At 49.8% G+C, this 21162-nt stretch overlaps 1 protein-coding gene and 1 pseudogene across 2 annotated transcripts in view; one reads left to right on the forward strand and one right to left on the reverse strand.

Annotated features, from left to right (window-relative positions):
- Positions 1 to 2054: 2054 nt before the first annotated feature.
- LOC131750395 (large ribosomal subunit protein eL31-like) lies at positions 2055 to 4711 on the reverse strand (annotated as a pseudogene).
- A 5184-nt stretch (positions 4712 to 9895) lies between these two features.
- The window catches only part of GAD1 (glutamate decarboxylase 1), a 44784-nt gene continuing 33517 nt past the window's right edge, over positions 9896 to 21162 (forward strand). The window contains exons 1-4 of one of the 2 annotated variants that reach the window (XM_067026272.1): positions 9896 to 10083; positions 13525 to 13851; positions 15325 to 15469; positions 18846 to 18908. In XM_067026272.1, the coding sequence (XP_066882373.1) occupies positions 15388 to 15469; positions 18846 to 18908 (145 nt within the window). In that variant the 5' untranslated portion in view covers positions 9896 to 10083; positions 13525 to 13851; positions 15325 to 15387. Of the gene's footprint in view, positions 10084 to 12987; positions 13852 to 15324; positions 15470 to 18845; positions 18909 to 21162 lie in introns of those variants that run through there. The other variant, XM_059053523.2, reaches the window with a different exon arrangement.

The raw sequence follows: 21162 nt of genomic DNA on the forward strand, positions 1-21162 counted from the left end.
GATGCAGGAGACAGTGAGCAGCAGGACTCTGGGTGCATGTCTTACTTAGGGTCTACAACTGAGTGCTTTGGGGGTTCCTAGGCTAAGTCCAGATTGGTGGATTCAAACTAAAAAGAGCAGAGTTTTGATAATCTCTGTGGAGGTCTTATCTAAGGGGGATGCACAGGGGAAGGAGCTGGGAAGCGGGAGAGACTATTTATCACTAGGGGCACTGGGAAAGTCATGTCTGGGATTTACACTTGTGAATCTGCAGGCTGTCGTCTAGTACATGGGCTATTATCTGGGCATGCACTTGAGGGAGAGGCTAGTGTCAGTTCAAGGCCCCTGTAGGCCACTTAGCCACACAAAATGAATGCGAAGGCAGCAATATTATGAAATAGTTTAGCTAAATTCTTAACACCCTTCCTCCCTCTTCTACCTTAAAGGCTTGTAATTACTTTGAGTCCATCTGGAGAGTCCAGGGTAATCTTCCGTATCTTAATGTCAGCTGATTAGCAACCTAATTACATCTGTAGCCCTAATTGTCCCTTGCCATGTAACCTAACATATTTATGGGTGCTGGGGATTAGGACATAGACATCTTTGGGAGGTGGGGGGATTATTCTGCTGGCCATAGGAAGTATTGTGTGTGAGTTTTTTTGGAATTTATGGTATGGAGCTTGGAAGAGACACTTTGGCTGATGATATACACCTTATTTAGGAGTCATTAGGAACTTAGACTCCGTGAGATAACACATAACAGAGATATCTCTTTAATTAAAGATAGTAATCAAAGATAAGGCATTGGTAGCCCACAGAGAAAGTGTAGTCTGAATAGAAGAGGACTGAAAGTAGAATTATCTTAAATGATAAACAACATTTAAGTGGTAGTCCAGGGAAGAAAAATGCACAAAAGAGAAACTGAGAAGAATAGCCAAGAGGAAAATCAGGAAAGCGAATATAGTAGATACCATTGGTCACCTGCTTAGCATCATCCCTCCCTACTTCTTTGCTAAGTGAACCCTGATTCTGTTCAGATATTCACTCCCCACACACCTAGCCGTGAGACTCAGAAAACATACCCTCAGCCAATCAGTGCCTGGCATTTCTCTGGTGACATTACTGTTCCAAAAGTGGACATGTGACCTCCACTGGCCCAGTCAGATCAAGGACTTTATTTCATGATTGGGAGGAGAGGTTCCTCCATTCCTCTGGTTGAGAACCAGGAAGCATGCTGTGCTACTTACTGTTAGCAGCCATTCTGTGATCATGAGAGGAACTAATCTTAGGATGTTGTGGACAGTAAAGCAAAAAGAACCTAGATTCCTGGTGATGTTCAATCATGGTATCCATTGCTCTGGAGCCAGCCCTCTACTTGAGCTTACTGTTAAGTGAGATAAACTTTCTTATTGTTTAAACCAGTTTGGATTGAGGTTTCTTTTACCTGCTGCCGAAAGCATCCTAACTGACATCTGAGTACAGAAATCCAGAAAAGAGTTTCAAGATCTGGGAAGATCTACTTGGCCAGAAGTTATAGAGAGGACAAGTAAGGTAAGAACTAAAAAGTGTGATTGGATGGCAACAAAGAGGTGGTTGGCGACATTAGGGAGAGCAGTGTCAGTTGACTGGGAGAGGAAGGAGAGCCATATTTCAGTGAGTTTGAGTGAATTGGAGTGAGGAAAACAAAAATAAGGAGTTTGACATTGAAGGTAAGAAAAAAGATTAAGTGTTGTGGAGGACATAAGGCAAAAGGAGTATTATTTTTTTAATATTTAAGATGAGCATGTTTAGTAGGAAGGATGATAATCATATGTGCTAATAGCCTATTATGTGTTAGGCACTGTACCATATGTTAATTCTGTATGGTAAGGTTATATGTTAATTCCACGTGTTCATATTTTTAGTCTTCATAACACCTGCATGGGGGTAGATGTTATTATCCCTATTTACGCGTGAAGAATTTGAGACCTAGGAAAGATTGAGAGTAACTTTCTAAAGATCATACACCTGGGAATTGGCAGATTCAAATCCAGGTCATTTGTTTTTGATGGTTTTATAACTTTGTCAATCAGTGGTCAGTTCTCATCCACACTGACTGAATGTAGATTTTTGGAAGTGGGGACAGATACATAGGTGACCAATGTATGGAGCTTGTTTGGTGAATCTTCATCCTCATTACATTTTCTGGACAGTCACACATGGATACAGCATGGGACATTCCTTATTTCTTGAACCCAGATGGCTTTGCTGAGCCTGGCGTCAATGAGCATATCTGGAATTCCCATCCCCTTCGTGGCAAATTTCTGAATCTCTGTGAGTGCCCGAGGGGTGTGCTTCTCAAACCCCACTCCATGGATGTGCTTGTGAATGGAGATGGTGTATTCTCTGGTCGCTACCTTATTGTTGGCAGAACGGCCCTTGTCCTTCTCACCATGCTTCTTTCAGAGCCATTCGCAGGGCCCGGGTTAGAAAGGAAGAGCATAAGGTATTCCAAATCCAGATGATTCTACTCTAATGCCCTACCCTTCACTGTACTTTCCTCCCTAAGATTCCAGTAGAGAGGAGCAGATTGAAGAAAGGGGAATGATTTATTAAGGAAAGACCATCTAATACCTTAGAGAATGTATGTAACATAACCGTAGTGAGTGGCACTTGGTTCCATCTGGTCCGCGCTCCAGCAGTCCAGACGTGGAATCAGAATTGCCTCTCTTTTGTGCTCCTCATATAGCCTTCAGTTACCCTTCATTTCTTTATATAGTTGACTCTTGAACAACGCGGATATGAACTGTGTGGGTCCACTATATGTGAACTTTTCTCAGTAGTAAATACTACAGTACCATACAGTCTGCAGTTGGTTGAATTCACAGATGCCAAACGGTGGTTACTGAGGGCCAACTATAAGCTATACTCAGATTTTCAACTGCGTGGAGGATCAGCACCGCTAACCCCCATGAGGTTCAAGGGTCAACTGTATATTAAGCAAGGTGATAACCTACATTCCCTTTAATTGAAGTGTGCTTTTTCCCTTTAACTATACCCTTGGTTAATTACATGTAAGGTATATGTAAGTTTGGTATTTTGCCTGGAATATTGACGTTGGACAAGCAGGAGAGGGGGTTGGGGAACACTTGACCAAAGCTCATGGTGCCAGATGTGAAGGAAAGCCTGGATCCACTGGAAATGTTTTGGAGTTCTGGGCAAGCGTCCTATATGGTGAGGTATTGAGAATTCACAAGAGGCAAGCAAGATGTAGCCTCCAAGGCCACACGAAGGAGGACAAAGGTCTCTCTGATTGGCTTTCCTAATAAACTACCCAGCTGACATGGGATATGTTATAATGCGGGGTGGGGCTCTGTGTGTGCAGAAGTTGGAGAGGCTTGTTAAGTAAAGCACTGGGAGATGAGATGGGCTTGAATAGCCTTGTTCATAATGCACCCTTTTGAACCAGGAGACAGCCTATAGCAGACACTGGTTGATTCCCCCTCCAGCCTTTTCAACCTAGGTGATAAGTCTAAGCTAATCACAGTACTCCCATCCCACTTGCTACTAGTTTGTTTGTTTGTTTGTAACAGCTTTGAAATATCATTGACATAAAAATTATATTTTTATATATATTTAAGGTGAACAACTTGATACACATATACATTGTGAAATGACCACCACAATCAAGTGAATTAACATATCCATCACCTCTACATAGTGACCTCTGTGTGTGTGTGTGTGTGTGTGTTGAGAAGATTTAATTTAAGATCTATCCTCTTAGCAAATTTCAAGTACAGGCATACCTCAGAGATATTTCGGGTTCAGTTCCAGACCACCACAATAAAGCTAGTATCACATTAAAGTGAGGCACATGAAGTTTTTGGTTTCCCAGTGCATATGAAAGTTATGTTTACACTATATTGTAATCTATTAAATGTGCAATAACATTATGTCTAAAAAAATAATATGCATACCTTAATTTAAAATACTTTATTGCTAAAAAATGCTAACCATCATCTGAGCCTTCGGCAAGTCATAATCTTTTTGCTGGTGGGGTTTGAAGTATTGCAAAAATTATCAAAATGTGACACAGAGACACAAAGTGAGCAGATGCTATTGGAAAAATGGCCCCAATAGATTTGCTTGACACAGGGTTGCCACAAACCTCCAATTTGTAAAAAAATGCAGTATCTGTGAAATGCAATAAAAATGAGGTAGGCCTGTGTATAATAAGTATGTTAACTATCGTTACCATGCTGTACCTTAGATCTCCAGAACTTATTCATCTTACATAATTGAAACTTTGTACCCTTAGACCAATATCCCTTTACTACTATTTATTACTAGACATGGACAGAACTCAGCCAGTCTCAGCTAATAAAACATGAGACAAGAAAGCATAGAGCCCTCATGTGTACTTGCAGCATCTTAGAACCATGGGAAGCTTTATGCTGAAGCCAATGCTAAGGACAGCGGAGGAGAGAAAAGAAGAAGCTGGTCCTTGAGGACATTTTTATTGACAGTCATCTCTGGTTTAGTGCCTGCCCTACCTCTGAATATCCTACATAAGACAATAAATTTTCTTACTGTTTAAGCCAGTTTGTTTTTGATTTTCTATTACTTTGCAGCTGAGAGCATCCTACTGTATGTATCTTCCACAGCATAGCAAGCATAATGACACCAATAACATCCTCTAAGACTGTAAGCCTAACTGGACTCTTTAGGGTACCGTCAGGTCCCCAAGGGTCATGGCCACTCAAAGCCAAGGAAGAGGAATTGGCGGATCCTTGTGCCAGTTACAGGTGCAGGTATGTCAAAAGTAGAAATATGAAACTGGCTAGAATGGTTATCTCTGGGTTGTGCAAGTGAGGAGGGGAGGTAGGTAAGAAAAGCTTTACTTTTCAGTGTATGCATTTTAATTTTTTTATCATGGGCATATGTCACTTTTATAATGAAAAGCTTTTTATTGTGCTAAAATATACAATTTACCATTTAACCACTTTTAAGCACACAGTTCAGTAACACTTAGCACATTCATATTGTGAAATCATCACCACCATCCACCTCAAGAACTTTTTCCATTTTCTCAAACCAAAACTTCATACCCATTAAACAATAACTCCCCATTTCCCTCTACCTTCAGTCCTTGGCAACCACTGTTCTACTTTCTGTCTATGAATCTGACTACTCTAGGTACCACAAGTAAGTGGAATCCTCCAGTATTTATCCTTTTGTGACTGGATTATTTTACTCAGCATAATGTCTTCAAGGTTCATCTATGCCCTAGCATCTTCCAATACCTCATCCCTTCTTAATGGCTAAATAATATTCCATTGTGTATATATATCTCACTTTGTGTATCCATTCATCCATTGATGGACAATTAGATTGCTTCCACCTTTTGGCTATTGAGAATAATGTTGCTGTGAACATGTATGTACAAATAACTGTTCAATACTAAAAACTTTTAAATTAAGCCTCTAATGGGGCGGGATGAAACCTGGGGGAAAAATTAATGAAAATGTTAACTATGGTTGTGTATGGGTGATGAGGTTATTTCATTTTTGTTCATTATAAAGTCATAGACTTTCTTTAACAATCATATATTAATTTAAAGGAAGAAATGTACTTTTTTAAAAAAAGAAATAAACTTTAAAAGAAAGGATAAACAACAAGGTGCTACTGTATAGCACAGCGAACTATATCTAATTTCCTGGGATAAACCATAATGGAAAAGAATATTTAAAAAAGAATGTATACATGTGTATAACGGGGTCACTTTGCTGTACAGCAGAGACTGGCACAACATTATAAATCAACTATACTTCAATTTAAAAAAAGACTAAAAAAAAAGTTAAGGTAAAACTGACCTTAGGAACAGAAAAGTTTACACAAGGAAGGGAGGAAATAAAACAATATTCACGAATTGCCTATTGTACGTGAGGCATTTTAGCAGGCCTTAGTACACTTTTTGGTGTGCTGGAAGCTTCTGATGAGGATTAATACTAATAAGTAAATAGGTCATTAAGTTCAGAAAAGAAATGTCTGAGACAGAAATGCTGATCTTCATAGAACCTTAACCAGTTAGTACACTCACAAACTTTCTTACTCTTATGCCCAGTTGGATAAATTAAGTAGAAACAATTGCAAATCATCACCTATAGCCTCCAAAAGACCTTTTTTTTTTTTTTTTTTTTGCGGTACGCGGGCCTCTCACGGCTGCGGCCTCTCCCGTAGCGGAGCACAGGCTCCGGACGCGCAGGCTCAGCGGCCATGGCTCACGGGCCCAGCCGCTCCGCGGCATGTGGGATCCTCCCGGACCGGGGCACGAACCCGCCTCCCCTGCATCGGCAGGCGGACTCTCAACCACTGCGCCACCAGGGAAGCCCAAGACCTTGTTTTTTATAGAATTGATTATGTGTTGGCTGCCCATACTCATTCTGCAGGCACTAGGTGCCTTCCAGATGGCCACCTGAAGATCTTAGGAATATATTGTCTATTCAGATGCACAAAATAAAAACCAGCCAAATATGCAGTGGGTGGTTATAGTGTTCCAGGAACCATTCTGTGCTGGGGATACATTGGTTAAAAAAGAAATCCCCGCCCTGCTTACATTTTAGTGAGAAGAAAGAAGCAATAAATACGTAAAATATACAATATGTCAAGTGGTAAAAAAGAAAGTGTTAGAGAAAAAAACAGGGTGGAATAAGGGAGTTCTATGACTGGGGGAGATTTGCAATTTTAAATAGAGGGATAAAGGAAGGTCATTGAGAAAATAACATTTGAACATTTGAGCAAAAACCAGAATGAGAAGGAACAAATCCTATGGATACGTGAGGGAAGAGCTTTCCAAGCAGAGGAATATTTATTGCCAAGTCCCTGAGATGGGAACATGCCAAGAATGTTTAAGAAACAACAAGAAGGTCACTGTCATTGGGGCAGAGTGAAGACATTGGCACAAAACTGGCTCCTTTTCACCCCTTCTCAGCTGAGTCTGAATGTTCCATCAGAAAATTTTCTCCTCTAGGAATCAAAACTCTCTGTAGATTAAAAAGCCTCTAAAGTCGCTGAAGAGAAAGCCTTCAAGTCCGTGTCAAGGGATGATGAAGCTCTACTGAAATGGGCAACAAAAAAGAACACATATTAGGCTTAGCTTATACATCCAAGGAGAAAACATTTAAATGGATCAAAATCACTGTTGAACTAAGGGGAAAGAACAGGAGCAGGAGTTGACATACATTGAAATCCATAAACCAGGCACCACTGAACTTGTGAACATGGGTTTTATGGACATCAAATAAGACAGCCCACAAAGCTAATGTTAGCTCCCATTTTATTGATGAGAAAATTTAGACTGAGAGCATTTAAATAATAGCTGATAAGTAGAATTGAGATTTGAACTCAAGTCTGACTAAAGTTATTGATTTTCCTCCTGTAACAAGCTGCCTTGAAGACCTCAAGAGGTCCTTGAGTCCATAGCACTCACAACAGGAGAACATTGCCCTGTGAGAAGAGTCATGAAACACTACTAATTAATTATTTCAGATGATGAAGCCTTATCTGGTCTCATCTGGTACCCTAACCCTGCCATTATGGGAGTCCAGAGAGATTAAGTGATTTTCCAAGGCCAAATGATTATTTACGTGGCAGAGCTGGGAGGCCTCACTGAGCAGTGCACAGGGCACTGAGAATGAAGGGAGAAGAGTTTCCAGCCTAATTCTCACTAAGTGTGTGCTCTGGGAACTCCTGAAACTTCTCTGGACTTCAGTTTCTTTGTCTGCAAAGCAGATGATCTCAGGTGATGCTTAAATGAGAACTCAGACAATAAACACACCACATAATTTCCAGGAGATTTATTTTTCACCTCTATAATATAACTATTTTTTGTAGTCATGATTCTAAAGCGAGAGACGACAGACACAGAGAGGGAGAGAGAGAGACAGAGAGGTCAGAGTTCGCTAACGTGCCCCACCCCCTCCACCACTGCTATTAGGCCAGACTGGGCCAACCCACGGTAAGCAATCCTGGGCAGCCAATGCCAAGACCTTTCTCTGAGTTCCACCTTGGTTCTCCCTGGCAGCCTTGGTGTGAGAGGCTGTATTCGTCAGCTACTGCCACAGAAATGATGCATCACACATTACCTCAAAACTCATGGATTAGCAAATCACATGACCAAGTCCAATATCAAGGTTGGTGTGTGTGTGTGGCGGAGGTGGGGGGGTGGGGGGTGGGGTGAGAGGCGGGGGAGAGTATACGGTTCTGATTCAGGGAAGAAAACAAAAGTTTTACGAGTTCAAGTCTTCCCCTGCTTCAACGCATGTCTGTGGTTTATCCCTAGCTATGTAGTTGAGACAATGTGACTATAGCCCCAGTGAAAAGATATTGACTATCATTTAATCTGCATATTTAGGGACTTCCTGAGATTTCAAGTTGTTGCAGTTCTAAAGGATCCGTGACTCATCCAAAGGCAGAGAAAACAAGACCTCAGCCTTGCACCTGAAAGTAAGAAAGAACCAGCTCCAGGAAACTAATTGCTCTGGGAAAACCCAAGGCACTGATTTGCAGCTGACACAGGTGAGAACCTTGGGTGTGAATAAATTCCAGTGAGCTCTTGTTAGTTCTTGACAAGAAAGAAACTGAGCTAGAACAGCAATGATGAATCCCACCTGTTAAGCTTCTGTTTTCTCCCCTGAGTAACTGGCCAAGGATTAGGCCAGATAGGGAAGGAATCTGATCAGGAATAGAAATTTATCAGATTCTCCACAACTAAGTCAGAACCTTTCAGAACCTCTCATACACAGCAGTCCTAGGCACCTACATCTGAAAGCAAGGGCTAAATACCTGTTATTCTAAATAGTTCAAGAGCTTTTACACTGAAAAAAAATAGATAAAATACAGTTGACCCTTGTACAACACAGATATGAACTGTGAGGGTCCACTTAGATGCAGATTTTTTTCCATGGTAAATACTACAGTTCTACATGATTTCAGGTTGGTTGAAAGTGTGGATGCATAATCTAGGATACAAAGGAACCGTGGATGTTGAGGAACTCTGTACATGGAGGGCCGACTCTAAGTTATACGTGGATTTCCACTGTGGTGAGGGCTGGCTCCCCTAACCCCCGGAGGTTGTTCAAGGCTCAACTGTATTGCTATTACACACTCTGTTTCACTAAAAAGCATCACATTTGGGGAATCATCTTTCTTCATCCCCCTCTTTTGGGAAAGGACTGATTTTGCCTTAGTTTTTGTTGAGAGAACTGAAAACATAGATACACCTTAGAAGCTGTCAGAATTGCAGTCCACACCTGTTACTTCCCTGGTGTCCAGTTTCGCAGTGAAACACCTGGCCTAATACCAGATTTCCCGTCCTGAGGCTACCTTTAAAGAGCAGCTCTGTGGGAAGGAGTTGGATACTCTGCATCCCCTCCTCTTTCAAGGGACAGAGATTCTGAGTGTTTCCAGCCACTTCCGGCAGCATCTCTCGGCATTTAAAAAAACAAAAAAACAAAAAAAACAACGCCCTGCTTTGTGAAATATGGCAGAGTATGAGTGTGAACTGGAAAGGGCCTGCCAGCAGTTTTCCTTCAAGAACTGCTCCCTTGTGGAACCCGTTGTTCCCTCAGAAATTGTAATCTATCGCCACCTGGCGGTCCCTCCCGTCGTCGTGTTGGAAATAGCGAGAACTGGGCGTCTTAAGAGGTGCCCCAATACAAATTACTCTGTCCTCTTTGATTAATTTCTTTAATATTAGAATATTTTCATCTTCTGAGTAGCAAGGGGGAAGGGGCCATGTGACGATTATCTGAGGAACTCAGCGCTGTTCTTTAGAAGAAAAGGTGGTAATTTCCGGAGTCCTCCCTGGCGGCGTTCTGGCTGGAATTCTCCCTCTCGCCACACTTTTAACCCTTTCCCGTCTTCCAGGAGTGAGTGTGACGTGGTCTGTTGCGGGTAGGGGTGTTGATTTAGCTATGGTTCCCAAAGAAAGTCCAGAATGATTTGGGGAACTATCTTTAAAGTCCACAAACACACCGAATAGACCTTCGCTCCCACTTAACGAAAAGCCGAGTGTACGGTTAACGCTGCCCACAGCCCTCGTCTCGGGAGACAGACGTTTAAAAGGTGAGCACTGCCATTTTTTCCCCCTTTTTTGGTCGTAAATTAGATGCTTAAAATAGACCTTAACGAGCAGGCTGAAATGAACCAACACTGTGGCTCTAAATTACCTTTCCTGGAGGCTAAAAATGCTAAATGCGTAAAAAAAAAAAGAGAGAGAGATTGACGTTTCATATTTACTCACCTTGACGCAGACCATATTTTACGCATAAAACATCCCCCGCAGCCCATTTGGGTGCCCCTTCCACACCTTACTCCACCCATTCGCTTTTTTTCCTTTGACGAAAGGCTCGGCTCCAAATCCAAATCCACTTGGAATATCTTTAAACCTCCCGGGGAAAGGGCATTGTGGGCGGAGGGTCGTATTCCCAAACCCCAGCCATCCTTGACCTAAAGGAAGGTTGTCCTCGGAAGACATAATCGAGTAGCCTGGGCTGCAGGCTGGCAAAATCTCCACGCCCGGCAGAGAGAGACCAGAGGGGTTGCCCTCGCCCCCTCCTTCTTCTGCCTCTGGGCGTCTTGGTCCCATTTCTTCAAAGCGCTAAACCTTAGATCAAATGCAAACGAAACAGCTGGGCGGATATCACTCCCTTCCGGGCCACCCCTCACCACCCGCAAGAGTACCTAGAGAGAATATCTTTTTTCCACCCCCATTATCCAAAGCATCTTCCCCCGGGAGTCATAAAAGATAAAAAGAAGAGTGGAAAAATACAGACAAAAATAGAGATCCCCAAATATTCTGAAGAGCCAAAAGACAACCACGACGACCCTCCTTGCAAATTCTCACCGGAGAGGCAAGAATGGGGCGACATACTCCACCACCACCGCGCCCCAACAAGGGAAACAAAACCCAGCAGTTACTGCGGGGAGGCGGATGGGGAGAGCGGGGCGGGTTTCCTAAATGCTGGAGACCTAAGCGGGCTAACCGGAGGCTTAAGCGACCAAACCGTGGGCTCTGTCCGTGGTGCTGAAAGAGCCGTGCCCTACGTCCGAACTCGCTGTGCTGAAACTGTGGGATTCCGGGCCCTCGGTTCCTTATGTCCGAACTCGCTGTGCTGAAACTGTGGAATTCCAGGCCCTCGGTTCCTTACCATCTCCGCTGAGCCCAAGAGTCTGGGTTGGAATGAGAGATAATTGGAAACTAAATCAAAGCCGTGAAGTCCCCAACTCTGTTACTCTTCACGCCCAACTGGAATGTGCATGAGTGCAGGGATAATATAAGTTGCTGGACAGTGTAAGCTCCATGAGAACAGCGCCTGGCACAAAGCAGGTGATTAATAAACATCCATTTAATTAATTACTAATATTTAATTAAGCATTTTTAAATTAAGGACGAGCAAGAGCCTTCATTCCTCCCTTCCCCCTACATAAAGGAGAAAGGGAGGGATGTCCTTGCAGCTGGACGGACTCAGCTTTAATTTAAGACACACAGTCTTGTAGGAGATTTCTTTCTCCGGCGAGATTATTTTATTGGCTAAAACGTTAGGGGTGAGCGTTTTGGACACCGGGGTCAGAAGAGGGAGTGGGTGGAAATTTCTCAGTCTGATGCCACAGGTGAAGGTAAACGAATCTTCCTTTCTGGGGAATCTCGGATCTTAGGAGAAGGCGGAGGAGACTGAAGGTGAGCGGGCGTCCTCCTGGTACGGCACACCCCGAGAGGAGCCGGGATTTGTTGCCTCCTCCCGCCGGCCTCCTTGCCCCAGGGGGTCTTGAATGGTCGAGCACTATCACCGGGCTCCCTGATTGGTGCAACCATTTCTTTTAGGGAGGCTCGAGGAAGGGGCGTGGGTGGAATTCCGAGCCTAGTCTCGTAGTAAACCGCGCATTCCAAGCGTGGCAGAGAAGCTGCGCGGTGCGCGGTTTGAAGGGTTGTTTCCTGCTCGGAGTGGGCACGCCCACCCTGCCCTGAGCTCTGGCGCCCGGTGCTGCGGTTACCCAGGCCCGCCGTTCGGGATGCTTTTCCGTCCTTAAAAAGTGCCCGAGTTCTTACTGTAAGATGGATGAGAGGGCAACAGTATTTCCTTTAGTATCAAGGGCAACGCGGTTATTTCAAACCTCACAACGAGATCCCTGTTACTAATCGAACTCCATCTTCTCAGGGCTGAATCTTCGATCTCCCTTATGGAATATTCAGTGCTTTGTAAGATTTTCGGCATTCCCACTGTGTCGTGGTGAAAGGTAATAAGACATTCAGAGAGAGGGGACGGGACTCCGGTGGGCCAGCAAGGCCGCAGACGTGTCCATATATAACCCCTGCCTGCTGCACCGCAACAGGGAAAGGAAAAAAAAAAAAAAAAAATCACTGTGAAAACGAGTAAAGGAATCACTGGTTACACAGTGTCACCCAGACCCAAAGATCAACTTTGTTTTGCCCTCAATAAAAAGAAACTGAGGTAGAGGAAAGAGGAGAACATAAATTAGAGACAAGGGTACCTGAGGGATGGCTTGAAAAGGCCAGAGAATAAACAGCCCAGCCAGCGGGTCTAGCCGTTGACTCTGGCGCAGGAGACAAGAACCGGCCGGCATAGGGCCTCTCGGTCTCTGGCCGCCTGGCGCCATCTGGTGGAAATTTTTCCGTGAACGTCTTTTTACCGTGAGGGGCTTTCCGAACGAGGCAGTTCGTTAAATACGTTTAAATATTGCAAAAGGAGAACCCTTTAAAAGCATGAAATCGAAGCGGGAGTGGAGGGGAGTGGGCCTAGGCAGAGAGGGCCGGTCCGCTCCCCCCACCCTACCCCCAGGACACCTCTATGCTCGGGTTCCCCTTGTGTGTGGAGCGGCACTCGTGCGTGTTATTAACCTTCAGATATGATCAATCAGGAGGACTCCTTTCCCCATCACCAAGGGAACCAAAGCTAGGAGGGAGCGCACAGTGGGTTGGAAATCGGACCCTTTCTCTGCGGAGGCAGTGGGTAGCTGTGCTCAGATGAAGTACTTGGGGAGGCTCTGAGCTGGATGAGGAAACTGAAGTGAAAGGAGATGGAGTCCTCTAGGGTCTGAGTGTTCCCCCCTCATCTCTGCCTCCTTTGCTTGCACGACAATCCTGGCTCAGTAGAGAGGCAGCAAGGACACGACCCAGAACGCGGTTTCGCTCAAGGAGGCATCGTGGGGTTGTAGAGCTGGAGGAACCGCGGGGAGAGCAATTGAGGCAAAGCCACTGCTCTTGTCTTCTCGACGATATGGTAGTGGGGGAGAAGAAAGGGAGAAGCGCTCAGCGAGGCAGAATTCTTCATAGAAATTCTCTCTTGCCTCGCCTTACCCGACACTCTGCCTATTTCAAAAAATAGAGCGTGTTGAGTACGGTCTGGATTACTCATAGAGCTCTTTCTTTTTCTTTCTTCCTCTTTCTTTCTTGCTTGCTTGCTTGCTTTCTTGCTTTTTCTCTTCCTTTTTTTTTTTTCCCCCGGGCGCAAACCCGTGATCTGGATTTATAATCGCCCTATAAAGCTCCAGAGGCGGTCAGGCACCTGCAAGGAGCCCCACCGCTTTGCCGAGCTGCCCCCGCAAGCAGCGGCCTCGTGATTCCCCTGCTGAGCCGGTCCCCGCCTCCCCACTCCGCCTCCGCCTCCCCCGAAGCCAAGAAGCCGCCTCTTCGGATTGCTCTCTTCTCTTCCTGGAGCTCCCGTGCGGGACGGTGCTAGCGAAACAGACGCGGCAGCTGGAGGTGACGCCGGGCGGATTACGCCTGTGGCAGAGCCGGGCCGAGCCGGGCGGATTGCTGGGCGCTACGCAGAAGAGCGACCGGAGCGCCCGGCTTGCTGTCTCCCAACCTAGGTGGGTAAGCGCGCGGCCGCGCGTACCTTCCCAGTGCCCAGCCGCGACTGTTAGCTGGGTCCTCTTCACCCGCGGTTTTTTGACCAATCCCCACCCCAGTGTCTGCCATCTACCCTCCCGAGCCGAGTGCGTCCCGCCCGCCCCAGTCCTGGCTCTCAGTTCCTGCGCGGCGCAGAGACCTCAGCCTTCGCAATCATCCTATCCCCATCAGCGAGATTCATGCCTCGGGGACGCACAGAGGCTGAGGCTCGCGCAGAAGTGGAGCGAGAGCGATTTTCCCCTTCGCTACCCGGCTGCGAGCGCCGGTCTCACCAATGGGCTCCTGGCCAGCAGCAGCCGAAGGCGCGACTCAGAGCGGTAACCTGTTACTTCCCCAGAAGCCCCGGCCTCCCCGCTGCCTGCTCTGCTGTGCGAGTGCGCGCGCGGAGATGCGGAGTCCTATGCAGGGTGTGGAGCCGTGGCCGGCGGGCGCTACTCTGCAGGCTCTGAGATGTACCCAGATTCGCCCGCACTCTCTGTCCTCTGGCCTTCGGAAGCCATCGCACCAGCGCCTAGCGCGGAACAGGGGCGCCGCGCACCTATCCTTGTTTGCCGGCTCCCGCGCGCTGGGCGCAAGTTCGTTTCCCCGGTGTCGTTCCCCTTTCTTGCCTCTCTCACCCTCTCCGGGTCTGTACAGCGAGAAATCCGGGGACCTCAGAGAGTTAGGTGGAGAGGAAATACAGAAACAAGGATGGAGCCCCGTTCTTGGCTTCGAGATGACTCAAAGAGGGTGGGGCAAGAGGGAGACAAACGAGGTTCCGACTCGCTGCTTTCTGGCTGTCTGGACTACAAGGTGACTGTATTTCTACCCCAGCCAAGTCCGAGGGAGAACGTAAAGACACGGACCCTTTTTTCTCTCTCACCTTGTCTCACCAAAGTCCCCGGTCCCCGGAGCAGTTAGCCTCCTTCTTTCCAGGGAATCAGCCAGACACAACAAGGGGAACCAGACACCGAACCAGACGTGCCCTCCCCGTGCGCCCTCCTCCCACCCCCCCCCCCACCCGCCTGCCCGCCCGCCCGCCGGCTGCTGAGAGCCCAATAGTGCTTGTCGCGGCTGGGCTGGAAAACCGCGCACTGAGCCTCCCTAGCCCTCCTAGCCCAGTCCCCCGCACCCGCGCGACCTGCCCTGGCCTTGGGCTCCTCTAAGTCTCAGCGCTGCGCTCCAGGTCGCCCCGCCGCGCCGCCAGACTGGAGAGCCGCCCCGGGCTACGTTGCGGGCGCCCGAGTCCCCAGCTCGCGCGCACGTCTCTTCCCCTCCCCGCCCCCGTCCCCAGCCCGGCGCACCCCGACCCAGCCCGCTGGCTGCCGTTCCTCTAGCCTCTCTCTCCCGAGCCCGGACTTCAGCGGGAGCGTCTGCGCCCCCGACCGCTCAATCGCCTCCCGCGCTCCGGACCCCTGAGTCCCTCCCCGTACAGCTCTCGCTTCTCTTTGCAGCCTGTTCCTAAGCCCGGCCGGCCGAGGACCCCGGACAGCAGAGGACCGGGGACAACCGAGCAGATGGCGTCTTCGACCCCTTCTTCGTCCGCAACCTCCTCGAACGCGGGAGCGGACCCCAATACTACCAACCTGCGCCCCACAAGTAGGTCCTGCTCCAGTTTCCTATCAAATGGACTGCGGGGAAGATGGGGGCGCTGGGACGTGAGGAGGCTGCGCTGGCGGAAAGGGAAGGGGGAGCGCGGAGATGATGGAGGCTAGAAAGATATGGGGCCCTGACCCAGGTCCCGACCAAAGGTCGTTCGACTGCCAGGGATGCTAGGCGATTCCAGGGCGCTAAGGCAGTGGGAACCACGCAGAGTCGGAGCGGCGGCGATCCTTGGTGGCTTCTCTGCGGGGGAAGGACGCGCGGCGAGAGGGTTGTTTTTGTTGTGCTGTGTGTGGTTTCTTTGCTAGGTGGGACGACGGGGGTCAGCGCAAGGGTTGGTGTGAGGAGCTGGGAGTCTCAGCGGGAATAGAGAGTTTTCTGTCTTCGGCTTTCGTTGAGCCGAGATCTGACCCCTCCCCCGCTCCTTTACCCCTGCGTTGTGCTCGAAGTCTATAATCAGCGGAAATTTCGACGTTAATTGCAGCTTTTAGAAAACTCGGGGTCCCTAATTGCTCCAAATTTGCGTCGAGCTATTGACGAGCGAGGAAGAAGCCAAGGGCGAGAAAGGAGCATAAAATGGTTTGAGATTAAGCCTCGACATTTTAGACAATTAATTACATTTCAGAGACAAAAAAAAAAAAAAAAAGCGGGCAGCATCCTGAGTGGCAAGAAGTGGTGAACCAGGAGGAGTCCAGAAGGTTTGCCAGGGTGGGAGGAGAGAGCAGCCCTCTCTTTTCTCCGGGGCAGGAGACCTGTCAGCAATGAACACCTCTCGAAGAGAGAGTAAGAAAAGGGGAACCAGATAAAAGCGGGTGGGGAGATGTATGCTTCCCCACCCCTAGCTCCGTGCGACTCCTCAACCCATTTCCAGAATCTGGCTTTAATTCGGATTGATTTCCAACATCTTTGTAGAGGCATGGAGATGAGGGAATTGTTTTCCTTTTTCCACTTTGGATGGAAATGCGCTTCCTCCAAATCCATGAGCTCCAGATAGTAACGGCCCCAGAATTTCTATATAAAAGGGTTTAGGGATGGCATTGTGGTTAGAAGGAGGGCTCATTGCTTCGCTTTTATAGCACTTTCTATAAGCTTGAGAAAACATCAATTGTTCCCATCAACGAAGGTTGGCGCGGGGGCGTATCGGGTAAGCCCTCTATCCAACCCCTAGGTGCTGCCCTTGGCTTCCCGGCTGGAGGCCTTCTCTTAAATTCTTAGGCGGCGTTCCAGTTCCCTTTGCAGCTCCCTCTCCCCGCCCCCCAGGCAAGCGACAATTACCCACACAACAAAGAGGGGCTCAGGAGAGCCGCCAGCCTTGGTGGCGCGAGAGCCGGGCACTGGCTACCAGAGCTGGCCGGAACAGGCCAAGAGAAACGGGAGGCCTGCGCGCCTTTGTCTGTTGCTCTGGCCCTGATGGATTTCTTTTCCAGTTCTCTCCACATTTCCTGCCCCTGTCTTTGCTGTCTGGCAGGGGTGGGCGGCCGTTGTGTTCACCCACCCTCGAGTCCTGCGCCCCTACTTCCCAGAGGCAGCCAGCAGCGGAGCCCATGTGCCCAACCGCGGGTCCAAGACCCAGCAGAGGAGCTGACCCGAGCTCGCTCTTGGCTGGGCGTGCCCGGAATTCGCCAGGGCGGAGGGAAGATAGCCGAGAACTGGGTCCAGGAAGAGCCTGCAGCACCTGTCCTGAGAACGCCGCCGCCGGCCCCGACAGCCCAGCCGCCGTGAGCATTCTCGGCTGTGTGCGCACGCCTGGCTCTCCACCCATCCTGGCCCTCCCTTGCAGACACATCCTCGCCCGCCCAGCTGGCTCTGCTTCTCTGCCCCGCCGGGGCCTCCTGGGAGGTGGCGTTGCTCAATTCGCACAACCTTACTCGACCTTTTGCTCCGGCGACGCCTCCTCCTTGTTCTCAGCCACTCGGTCTTCCCTACTCTGGCTACGTCAAAGGATCTCTCTCACTTCCTCTTCCCATCTCTCTTTCCCTTTCTTTCACTGCAATCCCCAGCTCTAAAAGGCAGTGCCATGGGTCTGAACTCGAACGCCACAGCTGAGTGACCTTGGAAAACTCTCCTAGCCTCTCTGAGCTTCAGTGTTTTTATTTGTAAAGTGAGTCTTAGATTAACACTCTTCTTGCTTCATAGGGTTATGGGATTGGGTGAGATGGCGTTTAAAATGAAAGCACTCTATCGGATGAAAATAGCTCTTTACCTGCCAGGCATTTTTATTAGGGTTTAGCTTTCGCACCGATTTACTACTGTCTGTTGCAGGAACTCCATGTGTGCCACGCTCTCTCATTGACGTCGGGCTAGTTCTTCTCCCCGCTGGGGCTCTGTTGTGCCTCGGGTTTAATGGATGTCACTCTCCTTATCGCAGCAAACACTCGCGCCCGGCTGAAGGCACAGGCCTGGATGGGTGGGGGATGGGAGTGATTGGAGGCGCCTTGCTATGAGGAATCAGAGGGGAATTTCAGGCTAGGCCCACTACACCGGCTCGCATGCAGGCTCTGCAGGCACCCCCGTGCTTCTGGCTGGAAGTTGAACCCGAGGGCAGGATAGACACCGAGGAGTTTGAGAACACGGCAGCGCCTGAATCCGCGATTCAGACCTGGAGAAAAAGTGTCTTGATTCCCTTCGCCTTCGCCTGCTCCAGATGCGAGACGTCCGAGGGAAGGGTTAATGAGGGGCAGGTTGGGAAGAGGGGGCAGGGGGTGAGACCCGAGGCGCACTATTGTCTTGCCGACTCCCCAGTCCCACTGAAGAGCGGCCATGCCAGCCCGACCATTTAGTCAAATACTATTTTTCACCCAATTAATTCTTGAACTCTTCCGCGACCCCATTTCATGCCAGTTTATTTTAAGCTGCCACTCGGCTGGAGACCCGCCAAGAAATTATGAGACGTGTTGGTCCCAGATGTCTCTGTGTTCCCTTTCCCAGCCGCTGTGGTCGCCCTTCGAGTCTGCTGGGCGGAGACCAAGGGACAGGGCCTGCGGGTGTGTGTTGGGCAACTCGAGGAGCTGGGCCTGGCCCTTTGCACCTGCGGTCAGCCCTGCCCCACTCCGACCCCGCCTTGGCGGCTACCCCTGGCGGCTACCCCCATCGTGGTCGCTGGGAGGCCGGGCAGGGCGCTGAGTGCGTGGCCTCTCAGAGACACTGTTCTGTACCTGAGGTCGCAGCAGGAAGGGACTGTGGTGGGGTCTCGGGGGGCATGAGTCTCCCCGTCGGCCCAAAGATCTGGCTCTTAGCTCCTTTCAGGAAAGAGCTTTTTAGTGAGGCACACTGGCGAAGACCTGCCCCTGCCCTCCCCAGACAGACAACCTTCGCCCTCGACCGGCTGCCGGACTGTCCGAGCCTCACTGATCGCACGTCTCTTGGTTTCTAGCGTATGACACCTGGTGCGGAGTGGCCCATGGATGCACCAGAAAACTGGGGCTGAAGATCTGTGGTAAGTGAAAGGGCCGGCTGGGGCCCCAAAGGGGCTGCGAGGCGAGCGGGCTTTGCGGGTTTGGGAGAGTGGGACGTAAGCGGAAGGGAATCCTGGCTCTTGGGTCTGTTTTCTAGTGTCTACAGTGTCTACAGCCCCTACGCCCGGCAGACGCTCCTCTACTGGCCTTGACCTTCCTCTGCCCTCTCCTGACGTGCCCCCGAGGGAACTTTTCCGAAGGGGGGCACTGGGCTACTTGAGACCTCTGGGCTCCCCTAGCTGGGCGCGAGCACAGCGCCCCCGCTCTACAGCCCCGCTCATGTTGCCCGGCGCTTTTGGCTGTTCTGACCCATGCGCTCTGCCTACGCGACGCGAAGGCGGCATAAAAAGGTCCGGGTTTACTGGAGAGCAGGCCCAAGGCGAGACATCCGCCTTAGACGGTAGCTGTCACGTCGTATTCCTTCCCTTGCCACCATCGCGCGTTGAAAGTGGCTTCCTCTGCTGGATATTTTTGCCCGAGATGTCAAAACGGATTCGGATTTTGTTCTTTGAGGCCTTGGAGGCCAAGAGAAAGGATTGCCTGCAGCCCTCGGTGGCCTGCCTGGAGGAGGTGCGGGCGGTGCAAGCTAGAGGGTTTGCGGAGCTTGCCCTTGAAGGAGAGGAGGGAAGGGAAAGGGGGCAGAGGGGGCGTGGGGCCGCAAGACGGAAAGGGGGTATCGGGCACGATAGAGAGGAAGGAAAATAGATCTGGGAGCTGGACGGGAGAAAGAACTGCTCTCCGGAGACGTCAGGATCTAAGATGAAAACGCCCAAGGGGTTTTTTTGTTTTTTGTTTTTTTTAAGGAAAAAGGGAGATTTGTTCGAAGGGACACAGCTGAGTGGCTCCGGCTGAACAATGGGAACTTGCTTTCCTTGCTACATTTCACCGTCTAAAATTTCTAGCCTTATCGGGCCAGATAATACGGACGTCCCCGGTCAGGGGGTGGAGAGGCGGGGTAAGATTAACGAGGGGCTTATTAAAAGGCCATCCGTCAGCTGCTGCGCGCTGGAGATAGTGGCGGCGCAGGCGTAGGCACGCCCACCCAGCCCCGGGAGCTCCCGAGAGTGGGCCGGCGAGCCGGTGGTCTCCGGGCCTGATCTTCGCAGCTGCCCTGCATCCCGGGCCCCAGGGAGGCAAGAGTTTGTGGCCTGAGCGAGAGGAGTTACTTAGCAGCTTTTGAGAGTCACCCTCCCTTACCCGCCTGGCGGCGCGGCGCCCTCCCTGCGTTTCTGGGGCTCTGTCCCCTCGATCCCAGAAGCAGCTTTACGGTGAGGAAGGGTTGCTCGACTCCAGGACCTAGCCGTTTTGCAGGGAAAGCCCAGCCCTGCGGCGGGGAGGCCCCGGGGTTTGGCCCTCTCCCCAGCATGCGAGGCCCGCGGGGCGAGGCCTGGGCCGCGTCCCCGAGCGGGGGCAGCTGGCGGCAGCCGAGCTTTGTTCTATAAATAGCCCCCTTCTCCCCGCCGCCATTCCCGGCTTAATGGCCCGTTTCGCGCCAGGTCCCTTCGGCGGCCGCGGCGCTCGGCTTCAGCAGCCGTCATTGTCATGCAGCCGGGCAAGCAGAACTGAGCGAGCCCTGGGCGCCCGCTATGGTCGAGGACAGGGTGGGGGGAGGCTTGGGGTGAGGGCTGCTTTCCTCGCGGTCCTAGGCCTGCCAAGCCAGCGGCCTTCATCCATCCCCATCCCCGCTTCCCGGCCTCAGCCCTGGGCGGTGCCCCCTGCTGCCCCGACTGCAGACCCTCAGGGTCTGGGGAGAAGAGAAGGTCTAAACGCCGCTTCGGGGACACACCCGAAGTGACCCGAAAAGGTAAAGGGGCAGGAGCATCCCTGGGTCCGGGAATAGATGACCGGGCACAGGGGTATGGGAATTGGGGGATAGAGGTTTGCATCAGCTTCCCCTGAGGGTGAGCTCTTGGGCATTTGGGGGCTACCATCCTCAGGGAGTTTCTTCTCTGTTTTTACCCACCTCCCCAACATTAATTTCAGGAAAGTTGAAACCCCTGTGACAGGAGAGGGCTGGTAGTGTGTTGAGGGGAAAATGCCTTCTGCTAATACACATGCTTTGGGGGCCACAGGTTAGGAGGATTTACAATAGGTTTGATTCTGAAAGGAAACAAAACAACAGGAGAATTTGTTTTCCATACTTTGCGCCAACTCTGGCTTTCCATTTTAGTCTAGTTACCGGAGGCAAAGTTCAGTCTTTGGTTTTGACTTGAAACCACAGACCCCTCCTCTCCT

The sequence above is a fragment of the Kogia breviceps genome, chromosome 2 (assembly GCF_026419965.1).
Source record: "Kogia breviceps isolate mKogBre1 chromosome 2, mKogBre1 haplotype 1, whole genome shotgun sequence".
NCBI lineage: Eukaryota > Metazoa > Chordata > Mammalia > Artiodactyla > Physeteridae > Kogia > Kogia breviceps.